The 27673-nt window shown below is 37.8% G+C and overlaps 2 protein-coding genes across 3 annotated transcripts; both read right to left on the bottom strand.

Moving 5' to 3' along the window:
• Nucleotides 1-325: 325 nt before the first annotated feature.
• Nucleotides 326-5220, bottom strand: LOC140942571 (uncharacterized). 2 transcript variants are annotated; one of them, XM_073391490.1, is made up of 3 exons: nucleotides 5016-5220; nucleotides 4406-4608; nucleotides 326-1718 (listed from the first exon to the last, which is right to left on the bottom strand). In XM_073391490.1, exons 2-3 carry the CDS (start codon nucleotides 4497-4499, stop codon nucleotides 808-810), a joined length of 1005 nt encoding a protein of 334 aa, XP_073247591.1. In that variant the 5' UTR covers nucleotides 4500-4608; nucleotides 5016-5220; the 3' UTR covers nucleotides 326-807. The 2 variants fall into 2 exon arrangements, with proteins under 2 accessions (XP_073247591.1, XP_073247590.1); XM_073391489.1 differs by lacking the exon at nucleotides 5016-5220 and adding an exon at nucleotides 4740-4911.
• A 1715-nt stretch (nucleotides 5221-6935) lies between these two features.
• On the bottom strand, nucleotides 6936-22987 carry LOC140942570 (uncharacterized). Its single transcript, XM_073391487.1, has 17 exons — nucleotides 22790-22987; nucleotides 22255-22695; nucleotides 20162-21728; nucleotides 19579-19774; nucleotides 19305-19393; nucleotides 17928-18182; nucleotides 17065-17252; nucleotides 16259-16407; nucleotides 14982-15084; nucleotides 13453-14008; nucleotides 12866-13009; nucleotides 12163-12369; nucleotides 11098-11184; nucleotides 9701-9805; nucleotides 8890-9033; nucleotides 7750-7806; nucleotides 6936-7549 (listed from the first exon to the last, which is right to left on the bottom strand). The coding sequence occupies exons 2-17, from the start codon at nucleotides 22635-22637 to the stop codon at nucleotides 7427-7429; spliced, it is 4353 nt and encodes a 1450-aa protein (XP_073247588.1). The 5' UTR covers nucleotides 22638-22695; nucleotides 22790-22987; the 3' UTR covers nucleotides 6936-7426.
• Nucleotides 22988-27673: the final 4686 nt, after the last annotated feature.

The raw sequence follows: 27673 nt of genomic DNA, 5'->3' as shown, positions 1-27673 counted from the left end.
GACCATTTGGGGACAGAGAACCTTAAAATATTGGTCTGTAAAAAGAGAGATTCGGCTTGTCAGTAACAAATAATGAGTAACTAGAACAAACACACTAAATATCACCTCAATTAACGTTTGCCACTTCGTGATTCATGCCCCCCCCCCCCCCCCCCCACCCTTTTAATTCATGGATTTACTTTTTATTTTTCAGCAGTTTTACAGTTCACATGTAGGTTCACTCTTCTACCATGGAGTATTGAGTTCAAAAAAGGGTTCACCATGTGAACAAACATTCAAACTGATGGTGAACAACCATTCAATTCAAAACACTGAGACAAAGCACTGCAGCCCTCAATATTTAATTCACAATTTTTCAAATTGTCAATTTCAGCCTTTTCAACTGAAAGCGACACTTCACTTTGGTGGTTTTTTAATTTTGGTACTATACAAGGAGTTCCTAACATTTGAGTCTGTTAGTTAAATTTTCCAAGTGCCTGGCCATTCAGATAAAAGATTTTAGTCCCTGCCTACTGATTAAAATGTTACGAAAAATGCATATTTCATTTGTATAATATTGAAAAACAAATGGCACTATGTGAAATTATATGACAAAAGAGGATTCATTTGAACGGCTTCATGACCGGCTCCAATGCACAGGCTGAAAAGTTCAAACTACTTGACTTTTTCCATAAACTGACTCCATGACCAAAATGGATTTCAACGTTGCCTTTCAGTGTAATTTCTTTTCATAGAACAAAAGATAGTCAAACTATCCTTTAAATGTCTCTAATTGTAAAACATGATTTAGATCATTCAAAGTCCATATCATTTGCGCTGCGGAGGTCTCGGCTTGCTGGGAGTGGGTTTTTTCTGTTCATCGGCAGGGGGTACCATGATCCACATTGTTGATACGATGTCGTCAAGATCAAAATCAGTTACGTTTGTTTCTGTTTCACCTAGTAGTCTCCCTTTTTTCATGGATCCCTGTGAGTAGATGCGAAAACGAAATGTGCTATCCATAAGTTCACTTTCCGTTACCCCGCGCATTACAAAAGTTTCATTGATCGTCACATCAGCGGTGGCCTTCGTTTTCGTTTTAAACCGAAATCGTTTGGAGGGCATCAGTGTGAGATGCACGGACATTGATGACGTAGTGCTATTCAGGGCGATCGACTCTGGAAAGTCTTGCACGCGAATAATTGTCACCTCCAAGCGATTGGAGGTCTGAGAATACCCGACAGAAACCTGGAGCTTTGCAATACAATTAATTTCCCCCCTAGATGGTCGAGATCTCCGGGCAGTACGTTGAGTACTAGCCGCATCACCATATGCAGTGAGTACGTTAAGATGACTTGCTGCCTTGACGGCCTCGATCGAAGGTCGTTCCCACGTGGTAAGCTTTCTCCGAGCAGGTATTTTCGGCGACTTGTCGGAAAACAGATCCCCCATACTTCTGCTTTTAGCTTGGAGTGGCTTATGCCAATCCGCATCACTATCTCTGGATCTATCACTCAACGTGGTTTCCTGCTCCATAAAGTCCACACTGTCCGTTTCTTCCATGACATCCTCGCCCAAAGAAGGGGATTGACCCAGTTCAACATAGCCCACTCCTTTCTTTCCGCCCAATTTCTCGTGGTCTGGCTTGCAAATGTTAGAATGAAGGATCTTGTATAAGATAAATACGAATACAAGACATGCTCCAAGAAATGCCAGGAAAATGATCGCGGCCTGAGGAACTACGAGAAATGTAGAAGAAGGGAAAATATCAGTTAAAATAATTGGGATTGGACAAGAGTTTTGAAAGATTGCTAGAGGTGGGATGAGAGTACCAGTTTCTTCGGCACCAGATTAAACTGAAAAATTGGTGTTAAATCCATGAGCATCAAGCGCTAAGATTAGCAAATGTTTAGCGTCTTTATGAACACAATAATGTGCATCATTAAACATCTCACGCTGTTGAAGTTACAGCCTTTCAGAGCGACTCCCCTGTGTAACAAATAGCAGTGAGGTCACCGAGGCCACGGAAATTTGGTTTTAGTGAAGGTGAACCATCTCCAGCGTGACCATCTTAAGTTAGATTTTACAGTGAAACAAAATATAATTGTTTTTCTTCTAAGCTACGTAGCTTTTTTCTAAAAGAAACTGGCCCCTGTACTTCGGGCGATTCAAAACTCCCTCGATGGTATCCTAAGTAACTCATAAACATCGCCATTTGCTAGTAGAGGATATCGACAACGCCTTTTTGCAAGACATATTTTTATCAATATTAAAATGTCAAATAATCTTCTGTATATTTGTAACTCCGAATCCATGACGGAAAAAAAATTGCCAAGTTTTCATGGTTCTTAAGATCTACGATCAGGCACCGTTTTGTCTCGATTGATTGTTCAAAATAGGAAAGAAGAAGGCTATTAAGATTTGTCCATATTTCAGGTGAAATCTGTGGCTTCGCGGCCAAAAATAATCAGTTTTTGTTTTCTTCTCACCTAAAAAACAAAAACAAAAAAAAACATTCCATGTATCTTCGTAAACTCAAAAAATTTATTAAACCAAAGTCATTCAACGGAAAATTTTCGTGGCCTATTCGTCTGAACCAAAAATGGCAAAACGAATTTAGAACTGAGTAATGATCTAAAACATGATAAAAAAAAATATAATTATATATATCTTCAAGGACGTCCACGGGCAGTACACGTTTTTATTCCAAAATGGGAAAAAAAACCGCATGTTACATTGAATTTTAAAACAGAATTTCGGTAGCTCAGAGTCTGGAAAATAAGCTTTAAAGTGCAAATGTTAAGTAACATCCAAATTCGTGAAAGTTGGTGGAACGAGGCATTAAACGGAAGACAATTTTCTTCGCGGATACACAAAATAAATTTTATGAAAATAATGATAAAAAATAGAGTAACAAGATATAATTATATGAAGCCAAAAAATTCATGATTTAACATCAGATATGTTATGAATGGTGCGAAGTTAAAAATTGTTAGTTTTGTGCTTTGTTGTACCTGGATCAAAAACGTATTTCATCGTTTGTATTCGCAAGCAACTCGATCAGTGTGCGTCGAATTTACAAACAATAAGAGTCCGCGAATATTATTTGTAAGGAACAAATACAAAATAAATTAAAAGCTGAAAATATAATTTGCGTACAGGTGCTGAATAAGTGAAAGATCATTTTAATAAAAAGTAACTTGAATATGTTTAGTAAAATAACAAAGAAAAATTAAGCCATGACAGGGAATCGAAACTTATTAAATAAATATCGTTACCTCCAAACATATCAACAATCGACCTCGTTCCTGTCAGCACATACTGTATATTTTACATATTGAAACATTAAATTTCTTGTGGTGCTCAGATTTTATAAAACAGTACTTAGCACTACATGGACACTTTTAGAGATCAGATAAGAATTAATGCTTTAAAAAGCTTCCTTATTGGTTAGTTGAAGTAATTCGTTTCAAAAATAACCTGTGTTATACACCTACAATAGTAGGTAGGCTTATAGTTGACTGTCCTTATCCTTCCGATAAAACCGACCGATGTTATCAGATTATAACAAAATTATGGGGACTAAATTTATTAACAAAAATATTCGCTTTTGACAAATTCATTTTCACATCCCTAAACACCCAGTTTCCCCCCTTTTTTGACCATTTAAATAAACACCAGCTCAATTATCTAGAATTTACAGGTATTTTTTAATAGCTATCTGGTGATTTTAATTGAACATGAAAAGAAAATCATTTTTTCTTTACTTTTTATAGACTCGACGGCCTCAAGTCATGACAGCTTTTTTTTGTAATTTTTTTGTACCTACCCGGTTCATTACGCGCAACTTTTGGGGTTTCATTAAAGGTTTTCTAGGGCAATATTTTCCTGTTGTTCACAACCTCATTGTGTTTATGACCCTAGACCATTCCAGACAAAAGCTGAAAATTTGCATTGTTCCGCATGAGATCAAACCATTCGAAATTGCCAAGCAATTTTAAGTGTTTAATTAACAACAACCGGAGGTCATGTCCAAACCGACAGGCGAACATTAAAAATTGCGGAAAAAGTTTCTTTCACGGGAACCAAACATACGTCAATTATAAACATATTTTATGTTTTTCTTCACGTTTTGTGGCAACAAAATATCGTTGTTGAAAGATGCTTGACTCGCCTTTAGCAAACAAAGTTGGCGCTCCCTTTCTAAATGAAGTGAGTTTTAACAGCTTGGAAATAATAAAAGTTATTTTTGAGATCGCTATTTGGAACTGAAAGTCGAATATTCAAATCTTTTCATGTCCTGAAATAATACACACACACAATACAAACTTTAACGGTGTTAAGAGTTTACAATGCGCTCCATCTTTAAAAGTTGCGACCGAAGACAAAAAAATAAACTATCAAGTATTAAATAACAAGACTTTACCTTTAAATTGTTTGGTTGCTGAACTGGAAGTTGTTTGCCCTTCGACGACGCTGTTCGTGCTTAAAAATACGCACAAAATAAAAACAGCGATCATCTCAAGATGGACTCAATCAATACTTCACGGAAAAATCATCTTCAGAAGTTATCCTCTGGTCAGCAAGTTGCAACAATTCTTCAACGACAAATAAAACCCTCGCTCGTGCCTATAAAATACAAACCAAGAAAAAATAATCACATAGACAATCTCACGCCTTTTTAAACCAATAATACTGATTGATTTTCTAGCTTTTAACACTGGGTTTTTCTTTTAGTTATGGCTTTAGTAACTGAAAACCTGTATTCTTTCCGCGTTAATCCGATAAAAGGCGCTCTGTACTGAAGAACGTACTGACGAACTTATATGCGAAATGTTTTCTTCCCGTCGCCATTTTTGTCAAACCGGAAAATTTCGAGCGGGTGAATGTGAGAAGCATGCCTACGTATTCAGATATTTTGCTTTTTCAATTGATAACAAAAGCTGTAGCAAGGGTTACATCACACCTGTTTAGCATAACAGTTGAAAATATCTCGCCTGACTGAACACGAGCAATAAAACTCAAAAAACACTTACTTCATTAGATATTTCAAAAGTCGGTTTTTCTCGATGCTTATTCAATTTTATCTTCCTTCTGGTTGTATAACGATGTCCTTTGGCGGTGTACAAAAACACAGCTCGAGCCGCCGATTCTTCGAAATATATTTTAAAAAATTTTCTTCTCTGAACTTCGACGTTTATTACGAATGAAAATGACTGTTCTTTATTAATGATAGACGTAAAGAAAACTTTTCTATCCAAATGTGTCACTATTAAAGGAAACTGGGCTGCAATTTGCATGAGCTTTTAAAAGCTTTTCGAGAGTTTTTATCGCATCAAGATTAAGCGATACTTAAATTTCGACCTCGAAATCTTCAACTTCCAAGTCAGTTTCCATCGATAGTTGATCCAAACTCTGGCAAAAGCCGAAATTAATTGGATACAATCTCGTTTTATTTGAGACATTTCTCAAAAATTCGTCAAATAATTTACAATAAAAGGAACAAGTTGTTTTGTATAGTTTTAGCAGCACAGCCAATACAAAGATTTTTGTTATCTGCCAATAAAGGAAGCCAATACAGAAGACAGTTACGAGAGCGCAAGCGAAATTACACGAACCTTTAATCTGAAAAATAAAAGCGAGGTGGAAATACGAAAACCCGTTTTTAAAAGGAACAAGATGGCTCCAAACAAGCTGCTCATTTTAAATTCAATTTGGTCGCTTTTTGTTTTTGTTTTAAAGGTAATAGTCCAAAAATATATCAATCTTGCATATTTAAACTCAGGGTACACCACAAAACGTTTGATCTTTGCACAGGTAACCTAAGCTTATAAGCCAAAAAAGAAACAAGTGATTGACGGTAATTTATCTCTAATAATATGATTAATGAAAATACGGTGACCAAATGAAAGATCACGGATAATACTCGGGACCGATTAACTGAGGAAAGAATGGGCTCGGCAAAAAATGGAACGAGTTCGTCCATTCTTTGATACCACAGATACACCAAGTTTGCAGTTCTGTTACTGAATCACAGGCAGCCCCCCAGTCCAGATGCACGCATTCATTCTCCGGTATTTGAACAAAGGTTCACTCAAAATATGGAGAAACATTCTATGCTCACAGCTACAAAGCACTCTCCAACGAGACGGCTTACGATATTGAATAACTGTAGTTGCTTGGTTATATGGGGCGTCTTCCATTTGACCAAAACTGCCGAAAATTTGGAAACAAAGGCAAATGGCACGGAAATTTCACGGGAAAGTTCTCAGAAAATCCGAAAAATGCTGAATTTACGAAATGCGAGCCATTCAGCTGAAGATTCTAGAAAATTTGGGGGAGCAAAGTTGAATAGAAATAAACCTTCCGCTATAACATGTTTTGATATTTCTTGTTCGAGTCGTGCGACGACCGCTAGATGGAATTGTTCGAAGGCGGCCGCGCTCGTAAATTGTCAGTCGGTTGCCTCCTGGCCGTTGGAGATTTTAATTCTGTTCCACGTAGATCATAAGACACAACTAGCCTGTAGAATAACTAAATAAATAAATACTATGAAATAAATAAATAATTCTTTAGAGGTAGGATATTCACGTAGCGGTTCTTCGTCTAGCATTTCTAGTCGAATTGGAATTTTAGAAATGTTGTTTTTCGAGGAGATGGGAAAACCGGAGTACCCAGAGAAAAACCTCTCGCGTCAACGCCAGGATTAGAACCCGGGCTACATTGGTGAGAGGCGAGTGCTCTCACCACTGGGCGGGCCACTCTTGCTCCCCCCAAAATAAAGCACCTCTAAATTTTACATCGCACGCTTGAAGACTTCATAATCCCATTTTCTAATTTATTCGCAACAATCCCCTCACCCTTTCCCTACTGAAATAACATCACAATCAAAGTCCCATATTCTCATGTTAATCCTTAACAGGTCCTTTCCTCAAATCGGCAGCAAAATGTGTAGCTTTTGAAACAAACAACACATTTTTTTTTAAAACTGATTTAGTTCCCATAATCAATGCAATGTAACGCTCTATTGAAAAGCTGTCCCACGAAGATCCCTCCACGTAGTGAAATGCAATCATGGTGTTATCCTTCATTATAAAACAATCACTCTTCTTCCAGAAAGCAAGTCCTTAAAGCATTTGGGTAGGAGGAAATCAGTGGTGGATGTAAACGGAAACGTTTGTTCATCAGTTCCTGAAAAAACAGTGTACGTAAAACAAGTGATAATCCTAGAATTATTGTTCTTTTGCAAAGCAGTTCCTTTAAACTTTCCTCAAATTGGTCATTTGTAGCCCAATCCAAGTTGATAATCACAGGAACGTAGCAGCAGTAACATGTAGCGAATACAACCAGTAGCGTGCGATAACTGCAAGACCTCTTCTCTCTTACTGCGTTCACTCAGTGAAATGTCGGCAATATATAAAGACAGAATCGCGATACTCTAACTCCGTCATGAAAACGAGAATCCCTCCGCTCCATGCCGAATAGCTATTAACAGTTTGTCCTTTAAGTGTTTCTCTGAGCTGTAACTTGTCAGTTTTAGTATGTTAAAACAAGTGGACGCCATCGGGATCTGTACATAAAAAGGAGAGAAAGAAGATAGTAAAAATAAACACACTGATCATTTGTTCTTGTTTATGTTGTTGCTATTTTGTTGTTTGATTTGTTTGTCTGAATTTGTTGTGAAAATCAAAAGCTATTTCTCATGATAAGTAATTCACCATGCCAATATTTCTCGCCAAAAATAATAACATTGAATTGTGCCTCGTTTACCTTATTGAGTTCTCCTCCTATTTTCATGATGGTGAATTTCGTAGCTCCTCCAAGGCCCTGAGGATAAGATTAGATGTCAGAAAAAAACAAGTCAGGCTGCCATGCAACTCCCTATTTTTATTTTCTCATTCACTAAGAACTTGGCTGACAGGGTTTTCGGTAGCATTTGGAAGTAGCGGAAGCAGTGGTTCAGCTGGCGGACGTGCACCGTTAGCACTTGCACGAACGTTGAGTGCCGAAGGCACGAACTCCTAGGGGGGGGGGGGGGGGGTCCGGGGGCATGCCCCCCCCCCCGGGAAATTGTAAATTCGACTCTCTAAAATGCAACTTCCTGCGTTCCCTGGACCGAAATTATGACAGGAATTATCTTCTTTTTTTTTTTTGGCGTTACATAACTAAGTGAGTAAAATAAGGGTCAAGTCTTTCTTTGGTTAATAAATGGCAAAAAAAACGATTTTCACACTTAAAAAATAATTATATCGTGTGTGAACTACCAGACGTTACAAGTCAAACAACCGGACTTTGCGTCCGGCGTCCGGCCTGGAACGAAACCCCCGCGGCTAAAGGAGTAGAGCACTGCCTGGGCTAAAATATGCCCAACGCGTCCTTCTTGCGACGACCTTTTGGTGCGATTTAAAAACAACTCGTTCACCCAAACTACTAAGTTTGCACGTCGCATAGAAATACTCGAAGTTCTTCGCGTTTGTAGATTGCTCCTGCGCGAAGGTCGTGCCTTATGTCAACCTGCGTTCCTAAAGCTTCGCACTCAAAGTTTTGAGCCTTCGCGCTCGGTTTTCACGTTTCGTTAACTTTTTCGCGACTCTCGTTGGGCTCTCGTAGCTCGACTTGTGGGTAAGCTAAAGACTATATAACGCTTTGACCAACGGCCAGCATTAAGGACATCAGTTCTTTTTACAACACAGTTGTCGATTGCACTGATTATTACAAAGATTGTTATAAATGGAACGTCTCAATTCACCATTGAGTATCAAGGTATCAAACGGAATCCATAGACACCGCACTAAATTTATACAATTAACGGAAGCTTTCGCGCATTGATTAAACTGATCAAGTTCTTCTTCAGCAATGTAGACTTGCACTTTGCACTTTGGATGAGACTGCGCTTTATTACGTATTTACCGTAAGAGCAGCAAATCCACCAATAGGAACGCAGGGCGTCCCAGTAGAGAATTTCATCAACAAAGCTTTCTCTTCCTCCTTTAACTGCGAAACTACTTTCCAAAACCATACGATTTCATTGTCTTCCTGTGTACATCCAGTGTACTGGAAAAAAGAAAACAAAATGATAGTAACAACAATCATAAAAACAATTTCAATTAAAAATAATAAATAAAAAAGACCATGGTGTTAAACATATACGAATGATTTGTGACTGAAACATTTTGATGGTAATAGCTAACTATTTGGATCAGACTAGGCTTTGACTGGTTTAGCCGCCTACTGCCTCAAAGCCTCAAATAATTGAAACTAAGCCATGTGGACATTATAATTTATAAAATAACACCGACAGTACGCGCGTTCTGATTGGTTAAACACCTATGGTTTATTGTGCCAGTAAACTCATTGAAAACTTAAAGTTATTTTATAAAAGCAATAAACCACACTTTCTATGGGTTTACTGACGTGATAACCCACTTGGGATAAAAGGGTGGTCTATTGCTTAAATCAACAGCAATTCACTACTTTCACATAGACCATAAAGCACCTTGTTTACCCCCAAGAATTTTGCATAACCATTGTTTCCATTTTCTCTTCTTCTCTTTTCTTTTCTATTTCAGGGTACTACAGTCGTCCCAAGAGAAATCCAAGACAATGGTTATGCAAAATTTGGGGGGTAAACAAGATGCATTATGGTCTATGTGAAAATGGTCAATATAAAAATCATAAAATTTCAAGGGGACTCAGCGGCACTCGAGATAAGTTTCCGTACCTTGGTATTTTTCTTCCAGTCTTCAACGTCAATCTTTGTTACGCCGCCAATCAGCAGAGAAAACTCGTCAGCGGTAAACAACGATAGGAATTGACGAGGAATAACCTAGAAACAATCAATCGAACATCTAAGAAACAAACGCCACACTGTGAATATTTAAACAAAAAAAGAAAAACGACAACCTTAACCCAATTAAGTCCAAGAATGTTAAACTTCAATTTTCTCCTAACAAGGCCAATTAATTATCAAAAGAAAAGGTTTTGGGAATTAATGAGATGATCACCAAAGGTAATATACTTCAATCTTTTATCAGAATTCTCTCAACTAATTCTTAAAGGAAATGTATGGAGATCAGTCTGGAATATTTGCATGTATATATTGGGGCATAAAGGTTAGAGACTGACTGAGACTTGAGTAATTTATAATGGCAATAGAACTGAGTGGAGTCCAATAGACGTCTTTAGCTTATATGTTTTGTTTTCCCAATACAGATCATGTGATAATACTCCAAGAGAACTGTTTCTTTCAAATTTCGTCTTATTCACGTACATATCTACGCATAATTTATGAAAAGACAAAGGGTCAAGTTCCCCTGGGACCTCTATTGGGAAAACAAAACATACAAGCTAAAGAGGTCTATTCGGTCTCTAATCATAACTATAACAAAATTCTCAAATCTGATTGGTTCTCAACTGCCCTGATTTCAGCCTTAATAGGACAGTTTAATAGGACAGTACGCGTCATGCCTAAGTAATTGGACAGTACGCGCCATCACGCGCGCTTAAATGGCTTTTTTTTTTCATTGCTAACGGAAAAATCTTAGAATTTCTTGTGTTTTGATTTAAAAAGAGCCCTATATATCACAAATTTTGTTAAAGTTATGATTAATTGGTAACAGAACTTCGTGTCGTCCAATTCGGTCTGTAATCATACTCGTGATTAAACAAATCGGACTCCCGCTACGCGGTCGTCCGATTTTGTTAATCACTCGTATGATTACAGACCGAATTGGACTCCACTCAGTCCTGTTACCATTACTAATCACACGAGTGATTAACAAAATCGGACTCTAGCTACGCGGTCGTCCGATTAGTTTAATCAGCGACAATTTCCAAGTAAACAACTAGGGAAACAGAAGTCCAAAAGGAAAGATAATGCAATCACAGTATGACGTTTACCTTAAAATTTTTCTTTTGAGGTTCACAAAACCGTCACTTCGGGGAGAGAGTCATTTATGCAAGAAAGTCGTGCTTTGTAGGTCATTAACACACACCAGTCAGTCAGCAAATTTCAAGACAGCGCCAGTTAGAAAATCTCTTACATTAGCTTTGGCAATGACTGAGTTCAGTTGTCCCATGTTATTTCAGTAGTAATGTGACAGTAATTTTACAACAAACCTCGTTGAGTCCTCCAGAAAACTCAGCTACTTCATCCTTTATCAAAGTCTCCAACTTTAACTGAGACACAAGTTTACTGTACTGTTCCTAAACACAGGACGAAAGTTTTATTATATCAAAGGGTGCCTAAGGCTAACTTATGGGTTATTAATTAGTGTATTTTAGAAATGAAATCTGATAATGAACCTACAATTAGTCTACCGGTATATTTTAAGTCTGTCAAAAAAATGAAAATTTGTTTGCGAAAATAACAAAAAACAAAAACAAAAGGACCCAAAAAAAAAAGAAAAAAAAAAGTTTCTATCGGCGAGAGTCGAACCCGGGCCTACCGACGTGGAAGGTATCTATAACGCCACGACTAGTATTGAACACCCTCGTTAAATTAATCATCTTTAACACTTTTGCCCATGAAATTTTGCCGGTCGACGATGTTTGAAGCCGGTAGACCTATATTTATGAAGAACTGAAAGATATATTCGAAGAAAAAAAGCATGGTTTTGACAGTTAAAGTCGTACTTTAACTCATTTCGTCCCATTTGAAGAACATAAATTATGGCCGACAAGTCGTCATACAAAACGCTCCGCACAAAGTTGAAAAGCTGTCCATACACTTCTTACAGTAAGCGCATATTAATTTCTTAGATCGTCATATTAAACGCATACTCCACATAAAGTTGAAAAGTTGTCCACACTTCTTACAGTAAGCGCATATTAATTTCTTAAATTGCACTGAATTGTTATGCATACTTGTTTGACTAGGAATTTATGTTTTTGTGGACAACGTTCATTAGCATTCCTATCATCATGAACTAACCGACCAATAGCAATGTGCCATGAAATAATTTATTTAGTCACAATTATAACCAACCACAAAATCTAACAACATTTTAACAAACACTTAGGGGTTGAACAGTAACAGAAACTTTAAACAGTGGCAAAAGTTTCATCAAAACGCGTCAGACGGTTTTAAATGACGTAGGCTGTGGCACATTTTTTCAGCACACTTCGTTGAAAACCTCAAGAAACACTCGCCGCCGTGTTTCAGATAATTTTTACTACACCTACCTTATTGTCATCGAGTAATTTCTTTTCGGGGTCATCGCTCAACTCAATTGTGACCGGTTTTGAATTCCAAGGATTCATTACATCAACACTGAAGGGTAAATCCAGATCCGTAACGCTGTTCTCTCGTAACCATACCACTGCATTTCTGTGAAGCTCATAGTCAAATGAACTCAAGTCGTCTGGGTGAGAAAGTGGAATTCCAAGAACCTAAAATGGATAATAAAAAGGCATTTACGACGAAGTATTTTTGTGGGATAGGGCCTCTTACGAAAAAGCGCTGCACAAAACATGCTCCCGTTTGATTACCTTTTAAAATTAGCGGATGATATTAACAAAGAAAGTTTCGGCAGTTCCCGTAGGCACTAATCACTAGTAATGTTCAAATTTGAAGTTGAGTTGTTGCTGTCCATAGTTTTCGAATTAAGCGATCGGCAAACAACGGAGCCATTCCAAAAAGACAAAGAGAAAAAAAAAGAAAGAAAAGTTGGCGCTTACAGATCAGCTGTAACAGGCGCCAAAGGTGAAAAAAAAAGAAAAAAAAACAGCAACAACAACATCAAGAGTAAAGCACTTGTGACTTACATTGGAGTTATGATTGGTTAACTGAATTTGACTTATTTCGGTTTCATTAAACTATAAGTTGAAAAGGGCTACACCACAGCATTCTGTTGAACAATCCAGACTAAGAATAAAATGATCAAACCTGCTTGACGAATGGTTTGGACAACTGCAAATTAACAAGTAGGTCCTGGCAAACGGCAAATCCGACCATGCGACCAATAAAGCGAAGCTGCTTGAGTTTGGACCTCAAAGACAGGTTTATAATAGACTGATCACCACTATTCTCCTGGGAAAAAAAAGAAACAGTGAACGATGGACGTATAAAACAGAAAACACCAACAACAACAACAACCGAGAATTGAGTCACCTTAATTCTTAAATCTTTTTTATTTGTTGTTTGTTTGTTTTTTTAACCTGAAATACGTGTATTTATATGTGCATTTTATCCTATTTATTATTATTATTATTATTATTATTTATTTTTTGTTTGATTTTAAAGATCCTCAAGATGGGACAATGGAAGACTTTCCAGCATAGTGTACATTTTTAACATGATACCATGGCGACACCGAAATGTTGAGTTCAATTTTTCAAAACATAATTTTTGTTCTTCCTGTTCACAGAGATTTTCTTTTTCTCCTCAAATGACCACTTGACGTGAAAGAAGAAGGAAACCTGTTGGCTACTATGATGAAATGCCTGAGATGTTAGTTTCAAAACTAAACGTACCACACAAGATATCCATGTTGGTTGCTGAGAATTATGAGCCATATTTTCATCATCTGTGCTGTGTGTAACAGCACTGTCGTCAACTGCATCATTTGGCACGATTTCTTCTTCCCCTGGAATGTTAGCCTCTTCCAACATTGTTTGACTTACATTCCCTAGTGTATGTTGACTGTCGCGAATGTTACCATTCACTGAATCAATGTCTACGTGCTCTGAAGTCGTTGTTTGGTAACCATTAGCTGTTACAGAGGAAAGGCTTTCTGTTTGCGACAGCGAAGATATAATTTCTTCATCCAAGAGTCCGTTAGCCAGATAATCTTGTGTCTGTGAATTAACTGCCGTATTCTCATCATGAGTTGCTACACACATGGATTCATCCTCTGTAGACGGATGTTGATACTCTCCTCCTAAAGATGACATCACTGGTTCATTTGTGCTTTCATTTGATGGTAGTTCTTGTTTAACCACAGAACCAGACGTGTGTCCAGTGCTCTGAGTAGAATCTTGAGGCATCGTATCATCGACATGTTTAGCAAAGTACGCGTTTGGCACTGGGCTGTTTAATGAAAAGGAGACTGAATATAAACAATTGTTAACCCTGCTATTCACTTCTACATGATTGTACAGTGCACATTACAATACAGCTGTATGGCAAGCCCGACCTTCACATGACTGCATGTATATCCCACTCTAAATCTGGACGAAATCCTTTGGTGCTACCATTCAAATTAAATCCTACTTTCGCAGAACTTTTGCATGGTTATATTATTTTTGTATGATCCGCCAGTCAAAGAAATCTCTACTTTTTCTTTAGAGTCACAACAGAGTCACAATAGATCGAGAGCGCGCGCTAGGGGCGAGCGGCAAAAGCGCGAGGAACGAGGGCTGAAGCACGAGCAAAGAAAAAAATCATTGACGTCCAGTTTCCTATCTCCGCCTTAATCTCTCCTCCTTTTAACCACAAATTTGCATGACTTTAGCTTTTCGCTCACCGTGAGTGGCTCTGAGGAAAGAAAAAGGACGACTGCTCTCCCGCCACTCGTACTCTTTATACTCTACAAGGTGGTTCTAACAATTTACTGGGGTGTGACCATTCAAATGACACTTACATGACGAACTGAGCAGTATGGTAACAGGAGAGTGCTCTTTTAACTTGCAAGTTTCTTTTTATTTATTTATTTATTTACTTATTTATTTATTTATTTATTTATTTATTTATTTGAGACAGACTGAGTATAACTAGATAACTAATCTGGGGCCCGTTTCTCGAAAGGCCTGATAACCTTTCAAGCCCAAAGACAAATTTTAAAAACCTGTTCATTACATGTACAGTGTAGTAGCACAGTTCCTAGCTCGCAGACCAGTCAATTTTCGTTGTTAGTTGATAGTTTCAATTTATCATTTTCAAAATTTTTACAAATTTGGTCTTGAATGCAAACCTGGCAAACATAAAATAGCTTTCCGGGCCCGAAAAGTTAACAGGACTTTGGAGAAACGGGCCCAAGGGTAGAAAACTTTCTTTAGGTCACCTGAACTGAGCATCATCTGTGGCAATAAAAAGACCCCGTTTTGGATCAACCACGTCTTTGCAGAAAGAGGCAAAAAATTCCCTCTTAGGACCAGTACAGATGCCTAAAATAAAATTATTGCATAATTATAAAATAACAACTTCAACAAAAACATGAATTATTATACAGCAAAGAGAAGATGGAAAGACCAAATTCTAGGGGACTGATATACATGTACAAAATACCCATTACAACAACCATGTGCCTCTGTTGTTTATAGACTTGTAGCAATATTAATTGTGTAGCCCAACAATTAATCAGAATAATTTTTGCCCCACTGTTATACAACAGTAAAATACCTACATACCGTAATAATAATAACAATAATAAAAATGATACTTTAATTATCTTCACCCCTTTGTGGGGCTTTTCAGGAATAATGAAACAAATAATTTTGATGAAACATAACATGGTTAAAAATCCCAACTGGTACGAGGTGAACCAGTTGGCTATTTTAAAAGCGTGGCTGAGGATTTGAACTTGGGACTACCAAGAACAGAGCGGGATTTGAACTTGGGGCCTTTGAACTACAAGTCTAGCGCTCTAACCATGCTGCCTCCACTACATGTAGGTCACTGAGAGTGGTCAGCAGATGGCAAAAGACAGAGGTTGACATGTTGACATTGTGACGTGTGAAATTAAGTCCTTGTGTTATCTAAAAGATTGACGGCAATGTATACAGTCTAACCTGTAGATGTATATCACAGCCCTGTATGTAGCAGTCACCCTGTAAATTACGGTCACCGGAAAACTTCCTAAAATTTTCACTTGCCTTTATATTTTCTGCAAAGTTGACCTGTATATAGCGGTCACCCTGTATATAGCAGTCACCCTGTATATAGCAGTCACTTTGCCATTTCCCAAGGGTGACCGTTGCACAGGTTGACTGTATTAGACTAACAAATACATAGATTGGATTCAAGTTTTAGCTTCACAATTATTATACTGGGCCCAGTTGTTCAAAAGGTCCATAAAGTTATCCACCGGATAAATCACTATTCAGTGGATGATGTAATCGCTTTTCCTAAGACTTGTACACTGGATATTGATTTATCTGGTGGATAGTGCTATCCGTCTTTTGAACAACCAGGGCCTTATGGGCATTATACAAAAAGCCCATCAATAATAAAGCCAAATTTACATTACTGTAAGTTGCTTCATCAAGTATGTCTGATGGAGGGTTCCATCAGACATCCTTACCGGCTGTATATTATGTTACAAAAGAAACATGCATGTACCTGGCTCATTCTTGAAAGTGACATGCAGTGATCTCCTCCTTAGCGCATGTCCCAGTATTCTTCCCATCTGATTCATAGCACTTGCTAGTACATTGTCTCTGTCAATTTCCAGAGACAAGCTTTCACATGACCAGCTGTATAAACTTCCTCTGAAATGGACCAATAAACTAATGGTCACTATCACTGAAGGAAGACATTCCTATTCTGTACTCAGTTTCACTTTCAAAGTCAAATCTAAATGCCACCACTGTTATGCACCCTAAGGTATGCTTTGGTTCTAGAAACATCGTTTGTAAGAGCTTTGTAGTACCCAAGATAATAAAAGCAAGGTTTTCACAAAGGGCAACAGAAGGAAGAATAAAACTGATAGTAAAAGGTTACCATTATCACAGGGAAAAATATAATTATATTAACAGTGGACCAACAGTGAATGTAGTCCCTTCCACAAAATTCCACAAGGGGACTTCATTGATGACTGTCGCTCAAACGCTATTAGTATTGATAATTTTGAGGATCTTTTTAATATTTTTATTTCATTTTTAATCAAAATGAATTGTTTCTAATTGAAATGAGTTTTTTTAATCGAAATGAACAGGAGCTTGAGAAATGAAATGACTTGTAAATAGTGCTTTGACTGAACATTTTTTCCTTCTTCAGCAACATTAATGTTGCTGAAGAAGAAAATAAATGGGTAAATAGGTTTTAATAGTTAGTTCTGTTATCAATAAAAGGTTATTAGAAAATAATATTAATAATAATAACAACAATAATAATAAACTCAAGAGCTTGAGTCTAATTCCACCAACCTGACTTGTGATAGCTTTGTGAGGAACCATCTTCTTTTGTTGTCAAAGTCAAGGATAGCCCTCCATGTGTGCTGAAGCAGACCATAGTTGTTTTCTTCCAGCATCTCTGGGTTTTGTCGAATGAAGTCATTAAACACTGTGTAGTAGGCATCATGGTTGGCCAAAGACACTAACACATTCTTGACAACCTTGGAAAAAGATTAGTTTAAAGTTGTACATAATCAACTAATGTGATGTCACACTTCTCCTCCCAATTGAGAAGAAAGCTATTTTGATCTTGACTCTCTCTAACCACTATAAAAGGGTACTTGGAATGAAGCCCAAAGTATGAATTTTATTACATGTAGATTCTCCTGCAAATCTGCTAAATTGCCAAGAACTGTATATTTATACCTGTAACTTAAAGAGACAATAATTAAGGCATATGAATGGCTATCTACATGTATTTCAAATGGCAAACTGTTAGGAACATTCTTGCTTGAGAGGCCCTATTGATCTCAAATCAGGAGCTACAGCTGTACCTATAGTAATTAGGCCTTGTGCCATTCACCCTTTCGATAGACCCTCATGATGTGGCTACCATTTTTGCATAGTAAAACATGGTGTGTAGTCTATGTACCCATCCTGGCATGTAAAGCAGAGCTCTTTTCCTCACAGGGACTAACCATGGCTACTGCAAGAAAAGCATTTGTTGGAGTTGGATAACATGATAAACTGTGTTCCACTCTAGAAATAGTATGTAAATCCCTGCAATACTGAAATTCATCTCATTTTCCATGAGTGTTTTACTATAACAGAAAATGTGTACAGCACATTTCAAAATGAAATGGTCTACAAAGTTGTAATCAAATTGTCATTTCTACCTTTACAGTTCTCTTCTTTTCTAACTCGCTTCGTGCTCGTCTTAGCAACTCTCCCAACACAAAGACCTGCTCGGGCTTGGGCTTCATCAGTGCTAAAACACAGCTCTCATGAGCTTTAAAGTTAGCATAAAGTAGTGGTGGCCATCCATAGTGGTCCACACAATCAACTTTGTGTCCAGAGTTTAGCAGAAGTGTAACACACTGTGTGTCTCCTGACATGGCTGCTAGATGTAGACTTGATGTACCATGACTATCCTAATTGGGGAATATAATAAAAAGAAAAAAGCTGTTTCTTTCTAGATTAACATTTACAAGGTACAATGTGATTTTGCAGAACCAGGTTAAATCAAAGAGACTGTGATGAGGACATACTGACAGAAATGGCATAAATTACGTATAATTATAACATACATGACAGCCACCGATAATACTTGCATGAAAAGAAGACAAAATTAATGACACAATGCACCTCTTCCTAATTTTAAGTGAGATAGACTTCATACATCTACATTTGTCTATGTTACAGGTCAAAATTGAATTCAGGTTAAATTTTTTTATTGGGTTGATTCTCTAATTCCTTTGTCTCCTGGCCCTAACTATTGATGAATTAGGGTTAGGAGACAGTGGAACTAGAGAATCAACCTGCAATCAGTGACAAAATTGAAGAGGCATTGTCCTCAAATGAGGTTAACTTCAGAGAACAAAACAATCCACTCTCCACCCCTCCATTCAAAGTTGGGGTGTTTGTAGCTCGAATAGTGCAAAACATACATGGAGGGGGTGAGCAGTAATAGCAATTCTTTATTCAGCTCATGGTGAAATTACAGTTTTACCTTAACATAAATGAAAATTTGTAACGGGTTATAACTTTATAATATTAGAGAAATAAAAAGTGCGAGCTGGGGAGCTAAATAAACTGTTAGGTTTTCTAGTTAGCTCCCAATGTCAACGGGCAGAGGGGAAGTTGGCAAAAAAGTTTGCAAAAGGTTGAAGAGAGGCCCTTCTGTGTGAAATATCAGAAGTCCTGCATATACATACATGTATAGTAGCTAATGCCAAGGAAATAAGTTGTTCTCGAACTTTGTCATCCAATATTTTGCATCATTGTGCCAATAAACTTTATAAAAGTATAGAATGATATTGCAGCAAAATCTAATTTAATGTGAAAGCCTGGCTTAAAAATACAGTTCCCAAACAGACAATATAGTGGACCAAAATGATGCAGAAATCACTGAACTGCAAAAAACAATGATTAAAAACTTAATTTATTGTCACTAAAATCAGACATGTACAACTGTAAGTCATGACAAATCTCTTATATGAGTATCTAGGAGTACATAACATACAACTGATGGACAGGATCAACACAATACTCACAGAACAATTCAGTGATGCTCCATTTTCTAGCAGTACCTTGACACAGTCAGAATTGCCACTCTCACAAGCATACATTAGTGGAGTAAAACCTAGAAAACAACAAGTGTGGCATGATCTTCATCATCATAAGCTTGTACATCTATATGTACATGTATTCTATTTCTTGCCATTTCATCTTCCATTCAAGAATAGCTGTAAGCTACAGTGTATGATCCTATTCAGTAAATGCAACTTACTAAACAGTTTCTTCTGTTTTACTTTAACATTGACTTACCATGATCATCAGCATCATTAACAAGAAACTTTGTAGTCTCTAGCAATTCTATTAGACATTGCGATGTGTCCTTCTCAGCATCCCAGGTACCTTTAAAATGTGATGCACATTCCACAGCAAAGTGTAGTATGTTACCTCCATCATCAGTCTTATAAGCAAAAGCATTGGCACCCATCCTGAGCAAGACCTGGATACACTGCAGATTACAATAAAAAAGAATTACATGTAATTTAGTAGTGCAGGGACAGCAATGGAGCCACTGTCGAGTTTCTTCATAGCAATTTGGGAAAAACTTCCTGTGCCGAGGACAAGAACCAAACAAAACTCAACAGATGTATGGTGTAACCTTTGAGTTGATCAAACACAGACTAAGACACTGGTGCTAGGCTTTTAGCAGACACAAAAAACTGGGTGTTCAGGGGCACAATTATCCCTAAAAGCACAACCGATGAGGTGAATTTTGTTTAAATTCCTTCTAAAAAATGGGCAGATACTGTAAGCTTGTGCTTGGAATGTGTTTTTGATGGACAGATTCTATATTTACAAAATTGTAGAATTTGCAAGGGTAAGGGCCATTCCCTACCTTGTGTTGCCCAGCATAAACAGCAGCAGCTAAAGGAGTAAATGTCCTAACATCCCTTTCTTCTAACAGTTTTAAACAAAAATTCTTGTCTTTACTAAACAATAGCTCCATGCATTTTGCTCTGTCAACACACTCCAACCCATCTCTTTTCTCTCCGGCTGCAAAATGCAACAAATTCATGCCTTGCAGATTGTTCCTCATTGCCTTACTAACACTTTTCACATTTGTATGATCCAGTAATAGTCTCAGACAGTCTGGGTGTCCATCCATTGCATATGCAATGGAAGGAAGATGATAACAGTCTAAAGCTGTACGATCAGAACCATGATCTAGAAGCAATTTCACAATTTCAACTTTGTCTTCCAATGCTGCCAGGTGCAATGCAGTTCTCTTTCTGTAACCAAGCTCATAAACACAATCAGGGTCTTCCTTGATCAGCTTCTTAACCAAAGGTATGTCATTTTCAAGAACTGCAACATGTAGAAATGGATGCCTATGACAAACGTCGTTTCCATTCTCATCACTATCTTCACTTTCATCTGCCATCTTAATACGCCGCCACTTTGAAGCTTTCCTTTCTTTTCTCTTTTTACGCCTTTTTTGTCTGCTTTTCAGAGAAGCATCGTCGGTAGACATGCTCATTTTATTATCTTCTGGATCCACTGCTTTGCCTATACTTGTGAACGTATCTAAAAGCTGAAGAAACTGTGACACACCATCAGAATTCATCCCCTCATCAGAAGATTGTCGAACATCAACAATAAAGTCCCTGTCATCATCATCCTCTTCAAGCTCGCTGCTATGCTGCAGAAAGATCTCTGTTGCTTCCTTGCAAGGATCATGATCATCTTCAGAACTAGACAAACTGCTGTCATTGCTATTGCTAGACATCTGCTTTAGAGCAAGTCTATCCTTAGCATCCAATTTTGCTGTCTGTCTCTTTTTCAACAAACTGCCCAAAATCTTGCGATTCTTGGCCTCATGTTGTTGTGTGAGGTTTTGTACTCTCTTAGATCTTGGCCTCAAAGGTACACATTGCTTGCGTGGTTTAGAATCTTTAGCACTCAGCAAATCATCACTATCAGACCTTTCACCATTATTGTCTTTTTTCACATCATTTAAGTCCAAGTTGTGCTGTCCTGTTGTCTGATGATCATCTTCACTTGAGTCACTGCAATTCAAAACCTTTGGTTTTATATTTGTTTTGTTTCTAGGTGCAAAGCTCTCATCTGAATCACTAGATATACGGCTAGAAGTCTTAGCAGTCAATTGCTGACTACATGTTCTTTTGTTTTTAAAAACTGACAATGGAACATCATCTTCCTCTGATAGACTGCTTTCCTTTTCTGAACTATCCAATGCTGATTTCTGTCTCTGTCCTTTCTTTGCTTTTCTTGCACTACAGATCCCAGAATCCTTCTTATTACTTTCCACACTAACATCACTTTCTACAGTAGACTCTGAAGACTCGGCATCATCATCATCATCATCATCATCATTGATGAAGTCTGACAAACCACTATCATCTGAATCATATCTCTCTTCACGACTGACATATGAAGTGCGCCTAAAAATACAGAACAAGATGAGATTTCTTGTCTGAGAACATACACCTCTAGCTTACAAAGTACCGTTGAGCCTTTACTCCGAGATACAGTGATGATGACACAAAATTTTACTTTAACCAATACATAGGAAGGTAAACAAAAATGGAACAAAATTCTAATTTGAGATTAGCACTTATCGGCCTTTAGGAACTGGGCCCTGGCAAAATAATTGAGGACGAAGGCACAACTTTAAGATTTGCCCTGTAAATGGCAAGACTTGCTACAAGTTGAGCATGGACAAATCAATAACAAATTTCCCTCCAGGGGGGAAGGGGGTGTGTGCAGTGCACATGATTGCGTGCATGTAAAATTTATTATTGGAGGAAAAACTCCTCACAACACCCAGCTACTTCTCAGAGTACTTTAAACAGACATAACACGATAGGTACTTTTGATATTCAAAGAGATGCAAATAAGTGGTCGGGTATTCTGAAGTTACTCCGCGCTGTTAATATACATGTACCAGTTTCAATCAAGAGCACTCACTCTCTTAAAAAGTTGTTCACAAGTTTCCTAGGCTTCAAGGCCTTCACTTTTTGCTGACTGTTTTGTTTTTTCCCTGAAGACACTGAATCGAGCACCTTTTCCCTACTTGGCATAGAAAACGATCTGGAAGCTTTCCTTCGCAGCCTTTCTGAAGAGCGAGGAGTTTGAGAGTTGAGAGTTGATTTGCACTTCTCACTTCCACCGTCTGAATCCTCATTAGTCTCCTGGTTGTCTAAACTGTGGGCGACTTTCCTGGAAGTCCTCGCCTTTCCTTCGTCTTCATCCGATTCAGACGAAATAAGCTTATGGGGACGTTTATTGCTCCGACGTTTTGTTGAAGAGACAGTGGGTGGCATATCATCTTCCTCGCTCGATCCAGTCATTCTGATGATCCCTTGGTTCCACCGTAATAAAGCGCAGTATCTTAATGATAAGACCAGCCTAGCAAAGAAAAAAGTTCTTAATGTTCAAACATGTTCTCGAGAATTCTAAGACAGCATGTCAATGAGAGATTTTTGCACAAAATAGCGCTCACCTTATTGCAGGCTAAAAATGGCGAGTCGCATTCAGGGAGGTCAAGACTTTGATCACAGTCACATCTCATTAAGAGGAACCCTCCATTACCAAGGTGCTTTTCACGCGTTTGGTAAAAGCTAGAAAACTTTAAAACCAAATACAAAACAACGAATAGATGCAAATGAAGAAATTAATTTCCCTGAATAACGCAACAACAGTTACTGTTTCTCGCGGTTTCTCTCTTCCGCGCGTTTTTCCTTCTCTAGTGCCCAGTAACACGCGGTATGTACATGGTACCTCGTGTAGACGCACACGGTATGTCCATGTACCCACAAAATGGCGGTACATTTGCGTGCTTGAAATGCAACAGGGATTATTAGAGATCAAAAGGTAAGGAGAACGAAAAAAAATGCCGTATAAATACAGAATGCAAGGCAAATTGTTTTATACTTATCGTTGTACCACTTACACATATTGTAAGACCATGAATTTCAGGGTACCGGCTAAAAAACCGGCTACTTTGAGGTCTGAGACGTCTGCTATATGGGTATAAAGGGAGAGAGTGAAATCCTCAAATTGCCTACAGCACTTGATTGCCAAGCCGCCTACTTTTTACATCCTACATGTCTACTTTAGAATTTAACGAGAACCCTGTATTTATAAGAACCTCACCAGCGTGCAAAGAAAGTGTCCCATAGCCCGTGGCTAGTGGAATTCTGTTTTTAACTTGCCTGACGGGCAAGTGATGTTTTCTGAGGAATGCGAATGACAGAAGAACTGTGAAATCAGTTCTGCTCGTCAAAAAGCTTTTGGGGCTAGTTGAAATGACGACTGGGCTAGTAAATATAATGCTAGCTTCAGCTTGCCTGAAAGGCAAGCTGTAAAAATGATTTTCTTTGCACCCTGCTCACTTAAGCTTTCTGTTCTAACAGTTTATTAACACTTTTTAATATATACTAGAAATACGTGAGTCACAGGACCTCACATAGCACTTCGGGGGAACATATGGCAAGTAGTAGGAAGAAAGGGAAATATTAAAGGCATTAGGGAAGAAATTTTATAAATTTAAAAAACTTATGCTATATAAAAAAACTAAACAAAACTGCAATAACTAAAAAACTTAACTAAAACGAAAAACAAAAAAGAAAAGAGGAGAAAAAGAAAAACAGCTTCTGTCCGGAATTGAACTCGAGACCTCCTACGTACCAGGTCGTTTTATTACCACTACAAGACATGGTCCGTGACGCCATATGCTAGATGACGTCAGGGTGGACACCAAGCGATATATAGATTCATAAATGAAAATAAATATGGGGTGTCTGAGTTTGCTGCTGGCTACAGGGTTTGAGCTAGGATTTGATCACTGGGGGACAATTTGTCCCCTTGGCTAAAATCTTGGGGGACATTTTCATTTTCAGGGGGACAAAAATTTGTACACCCTTCTACTCATGTAAAGGGGCTTGTCTGCTTAGCAGGGCTTCTGATAGGTCTCAGAAGAAAAAGTCAAATTTCGCGGGATTTTAGGGAGAAATTCGCGGAAAAATCGGCCGATTTTGCGGGAATTTGGTGGGAGTTTTCGGGGCAAACTTCACCGAAAAGCAATCGGTAAAAAACGGCTGATTTTGTGGTTATTTTCAAGGCAAATTTCGCTAGAAATCAATCGGTTTTGCGCTTTTTAACGTTTTCAACAACAATACGCTCCAGAAATGAACCAATGGCAAAGCCTTTTTAAAACATCATGGCTAGTGCCCAGTTTTTCGCAACATAATCTGTTTGCACGTTTCAGTGACGAAGTTCCAAGATAAATTTGCAAGTTTACGGCAAGTAAATAGCTCCTATAGCTGAAATAAGTTTCAAATATGTTGTACAGACATGTATTCGATAAGATTTCTACCGAATTTCGCGGTATTTTTCGTGCTTTTGTGAATTTCGTGGCTCCGCGACCGCGCGAAATATCTGAAGCCCTGTCTTAGATTTCTGACAAAAACAGCAGTAGAACGTGACTGAAACGTAACTTTAGAATGAACTTTAAACGTGCGATGAAATATACTTTCCACGTTCTGTTTCAGCTTGCAATTTCTGTACTGAAATAAATCTCTTCGTGTGTGCTTTCTTTCGAGTTTTTTCCCTAAATTTTGAAGGGGACAAATTGTTCCCTTGGCCGTTTTTTAAAGGGACAATTCCAATTGCAGTGCGGGATTGGCGCAATGGCGCGGCCTGGCTCAAACCCTGTGGCTAAGACCGTATGCGTGACGAGATTATAAACTCTCTTCACAAGGCTCTTTGCACCTCGCTACGTGAGGAATAAGCTTACCCTTCCCTTCTTCTTAATGAATAGCGAGCCACCTAGCCACTTCTATTTAAGACCTTACAATGTGGCCCTGCATTGCTTAGTTGCTCCAAAAATGAGAAGTTATGATCAGAAATATCAATTGGGGGTTGGGGGAGGTCGGAGGTGTTTCCCTTTTATTCTGACTGATTGTTTTGATTTTCATTTTGCTGAAGTAAGCTTAAGGATTTTAATATTGTCGCTGTTGCAACCATGCATGGGATCCCATAGTTGTAGGTGAGCAGTGTCGTTTTGCGGTTTGCTAATTAATGTCTTAAGCCATTTTTCTAAAATGTTTGGTCAATTAAAACTTGGTGCCACACTTAGTGAAGCACTGCAGAAAGTGTTAGCTGATAGACATATAATTATATACAATACATGGACCCCAGTCCATGGACCACCCTTGTGAACCTAGTCCATGGCCCCCTTCATGGGCCCTGTGGACCACCTATAATTTTTGAAGATGAATTTTACCAGAAGTCTAAACAAATTTAGCAACCTTATAGGGCTCCTCATATTTTACACTTGTTCTTTTTTTTTCAAATTAATTCCATACCAATAGACCTATTCGGCTAACTCAATGTTGTACCCAATTCAAACCCTTTGGGAATAAAACGTTTTGTTTCAGAAATTTCCATATCATTTAAATGTGAATGCAACATTATGATGCAAATACAGTACACAAAGAATCTTAACCCCAGGAGATTTGAATTGGGTACAACATTGAGTTAGCCGAATAGGTCTATGCAATGGTTCGTTTTACTCTAGTGAAGGAGTAACAATATTTGAACTCAACAGGAGGAGAGGTAGGAAGGAAGTATTCTTTTATGCAGCTCTCTTTTTTTTGTCTTCATGTGGCACGAAAATTGAAACAAAAACTCCTGTGTATGAGACTACGGAGGAAACTTAATGTCTATGTGTTTGTAATGACAACTATCTCAACTTGAATGAATGGTAAAATTATTTACATGAACCAGCCTGTGTCTGCAAACTTGTAACACGTCTGACCAACCACATTGTTTGATAGTATACCAATAAACATTTCCGCAACGATGCACAAAAAAGCTGCCTGCATATTGTTTCTCCTTCCAGACTAAACTGAACCCATGTATGGACTTAAGGAAAGGTTTGAGCAAGTGCATAGTGACTGTTTATTACAAGAAACTCATTGCAGCGATACATTGTACGTATAAGGCTGAATTACAAAGCTACTTACAGTCATAAAATAATATGTACAAAAATAGGTAATAAATCCTTTAATCCTGTTAATATAAATTTATTGACACATTTTCGTCTATTTAAGGTTCCTAAAATTCGTTTAGAGCTCTTGTTAAAATTCAAAAGTTATGGGTTGTTAACGGGGGTAGTCCATGGACTGGGTCCACAAAAAGGTCCATGTTTTGTACATGTCCTTAGTTGATAGAAGTAGCAGTTCACTACAAAAGGAAATTTTAAAAAAAAACCTTAAGTCTGGCGATCGATTTTTATTAACTCAGAATTAGGCATTTACTTGCAAGAGGTATTTTTAGTAAGTGAGTTGATTTACGCTTTAAAAGTTTAATATTCGCACACAAACAAGATATTTAGAAAGTGAGGTAGATAAACATCATGCAGGATATTATTCTCCTCGAGTAAGAATCTTACTTTACACAGAAAAATATTTTGACTCTTAGTCCTCAAGTTGACTTAAAACTGTTCCTTGGTATGATAGAACACATTGACCTCATAGCAGCTATTCCAACACTCGCAATCCCTTGATGGATGAGAAAAATGTTGACTAACTGAAAACTTCAAAGTGGCACTTTTAGTTGGCAACGTGAGGTCACAAAATTAATGCCAGATAACAACGAATTACAACTCAATTTTACAATAAAGTCGACGTTTTATAGAATAAAGTAAAATAACACTACAAGTGTCATTTCTTGTCATTTCAGTGATACAACCACATTTATTAAACAACAAAACACATCAGGCAATAACAATGATAAAGACATGTATTGTTATTATAGACATTACTAATAGGAGAAATACTATTGATCCAACAGAGACAGCTAATATGTCTTGGAAAGTGTGTCATCATTCATTAAGATATGTTTGAACACTTAACCATTAATTTCACATTTTCTACGGGTAGTGTGCGCCATTGACCTCACGGAAATGGCGTTATATAAGTTCCTGTATTATTAGTGTGTGTGAATAGATTTTTAGAAAAGCCACTCATGTGTGAAACAAAAGTCTGTCCCACTTTCAAAATCACCCGTTACGGTGTGTTTCATCGTAGGTTATGTGGTGGAAAGCTAGGTTTTCTAGGCACCCAGCAGAAATAGATAATCAACCAAATTTGCCAAACCAGCTCCTTAAAGGGGTCTGATCTAGGGATTAAGTTGCAGCAACATATTGCCACCTACACAGCTATTCTTTGGCACATAAGGAGAGAAACACTGTGTCCTTTATATGCCTGTCCGGCAACGTGCATATCCTTCTTTGCGGTCAACTTCAATAATAAATGTTTCTGCATTGATAATGAAGCTCATTCTCTTGTTTTACCCTCTCTTTTCTTTTTTTGCCAGATTT

This window comes from Porites lutea, chromosome 7 (genome assembly GCF_958299795.1).
Source record: "Porites lutea chromosome 7, jaPorLute2.1, whole genome shotgun sequence".
Taxonomy (NCBI): Eukaryota; Metazoa; Cnidaria; class Anthozoa; order Scleractinia; family Poritidae; genus Porites; species Porites lutea.
The sequence above is the reverse complement of the archived record's forward strand: the minus strand, read 5'-3'. Positions and strand labels throughout refer to the sequence as shown.

What these genes read in the sequence shown, in the direction of transcription:
- LOC140942571 (XM_073391490.1), bottom strand. Translation starts at nt 4,499, where the DNA reads ATGATCGCTGTTTTTATTTTGTGCGTATTTTTAAGCACGAACAGCGTC. An exon ending in AGCAACCAAACAATTTAAAG is followed by an intron (nt 1,719 to 4,405) that starts GTAAAGTCTTGT and finishes CATTTCTCGTAG; the next exon opens with TTCCTCAGGCCGCGATCATT.
- LOC140942570 (XM_073391487.1), bottom strand. Translation starts at nt 22,637, where the DNA reads ATGACTGGATCGAGCGAGGAAGATGATATGCCACCCACTGTCTCTTCA. An exon ending in GTGAACAACTTTTTAAGAGA is followed by an intron (nt 21,729 to 22,254) that starts GTGAGTGCTCTT and finishes CTGTATTTTTAG; the next exon opens with GCGCACTTCATATGTCAGTC. An exon ending in TAATGATGCTGATGATCATG is followed by an intron (nt 19,394 to 19,578) that starts GTAAGTCAATGT and finishes GTTGTTTTCTAG; the next exon opens with GTTTTACTCCACTAATGTAT.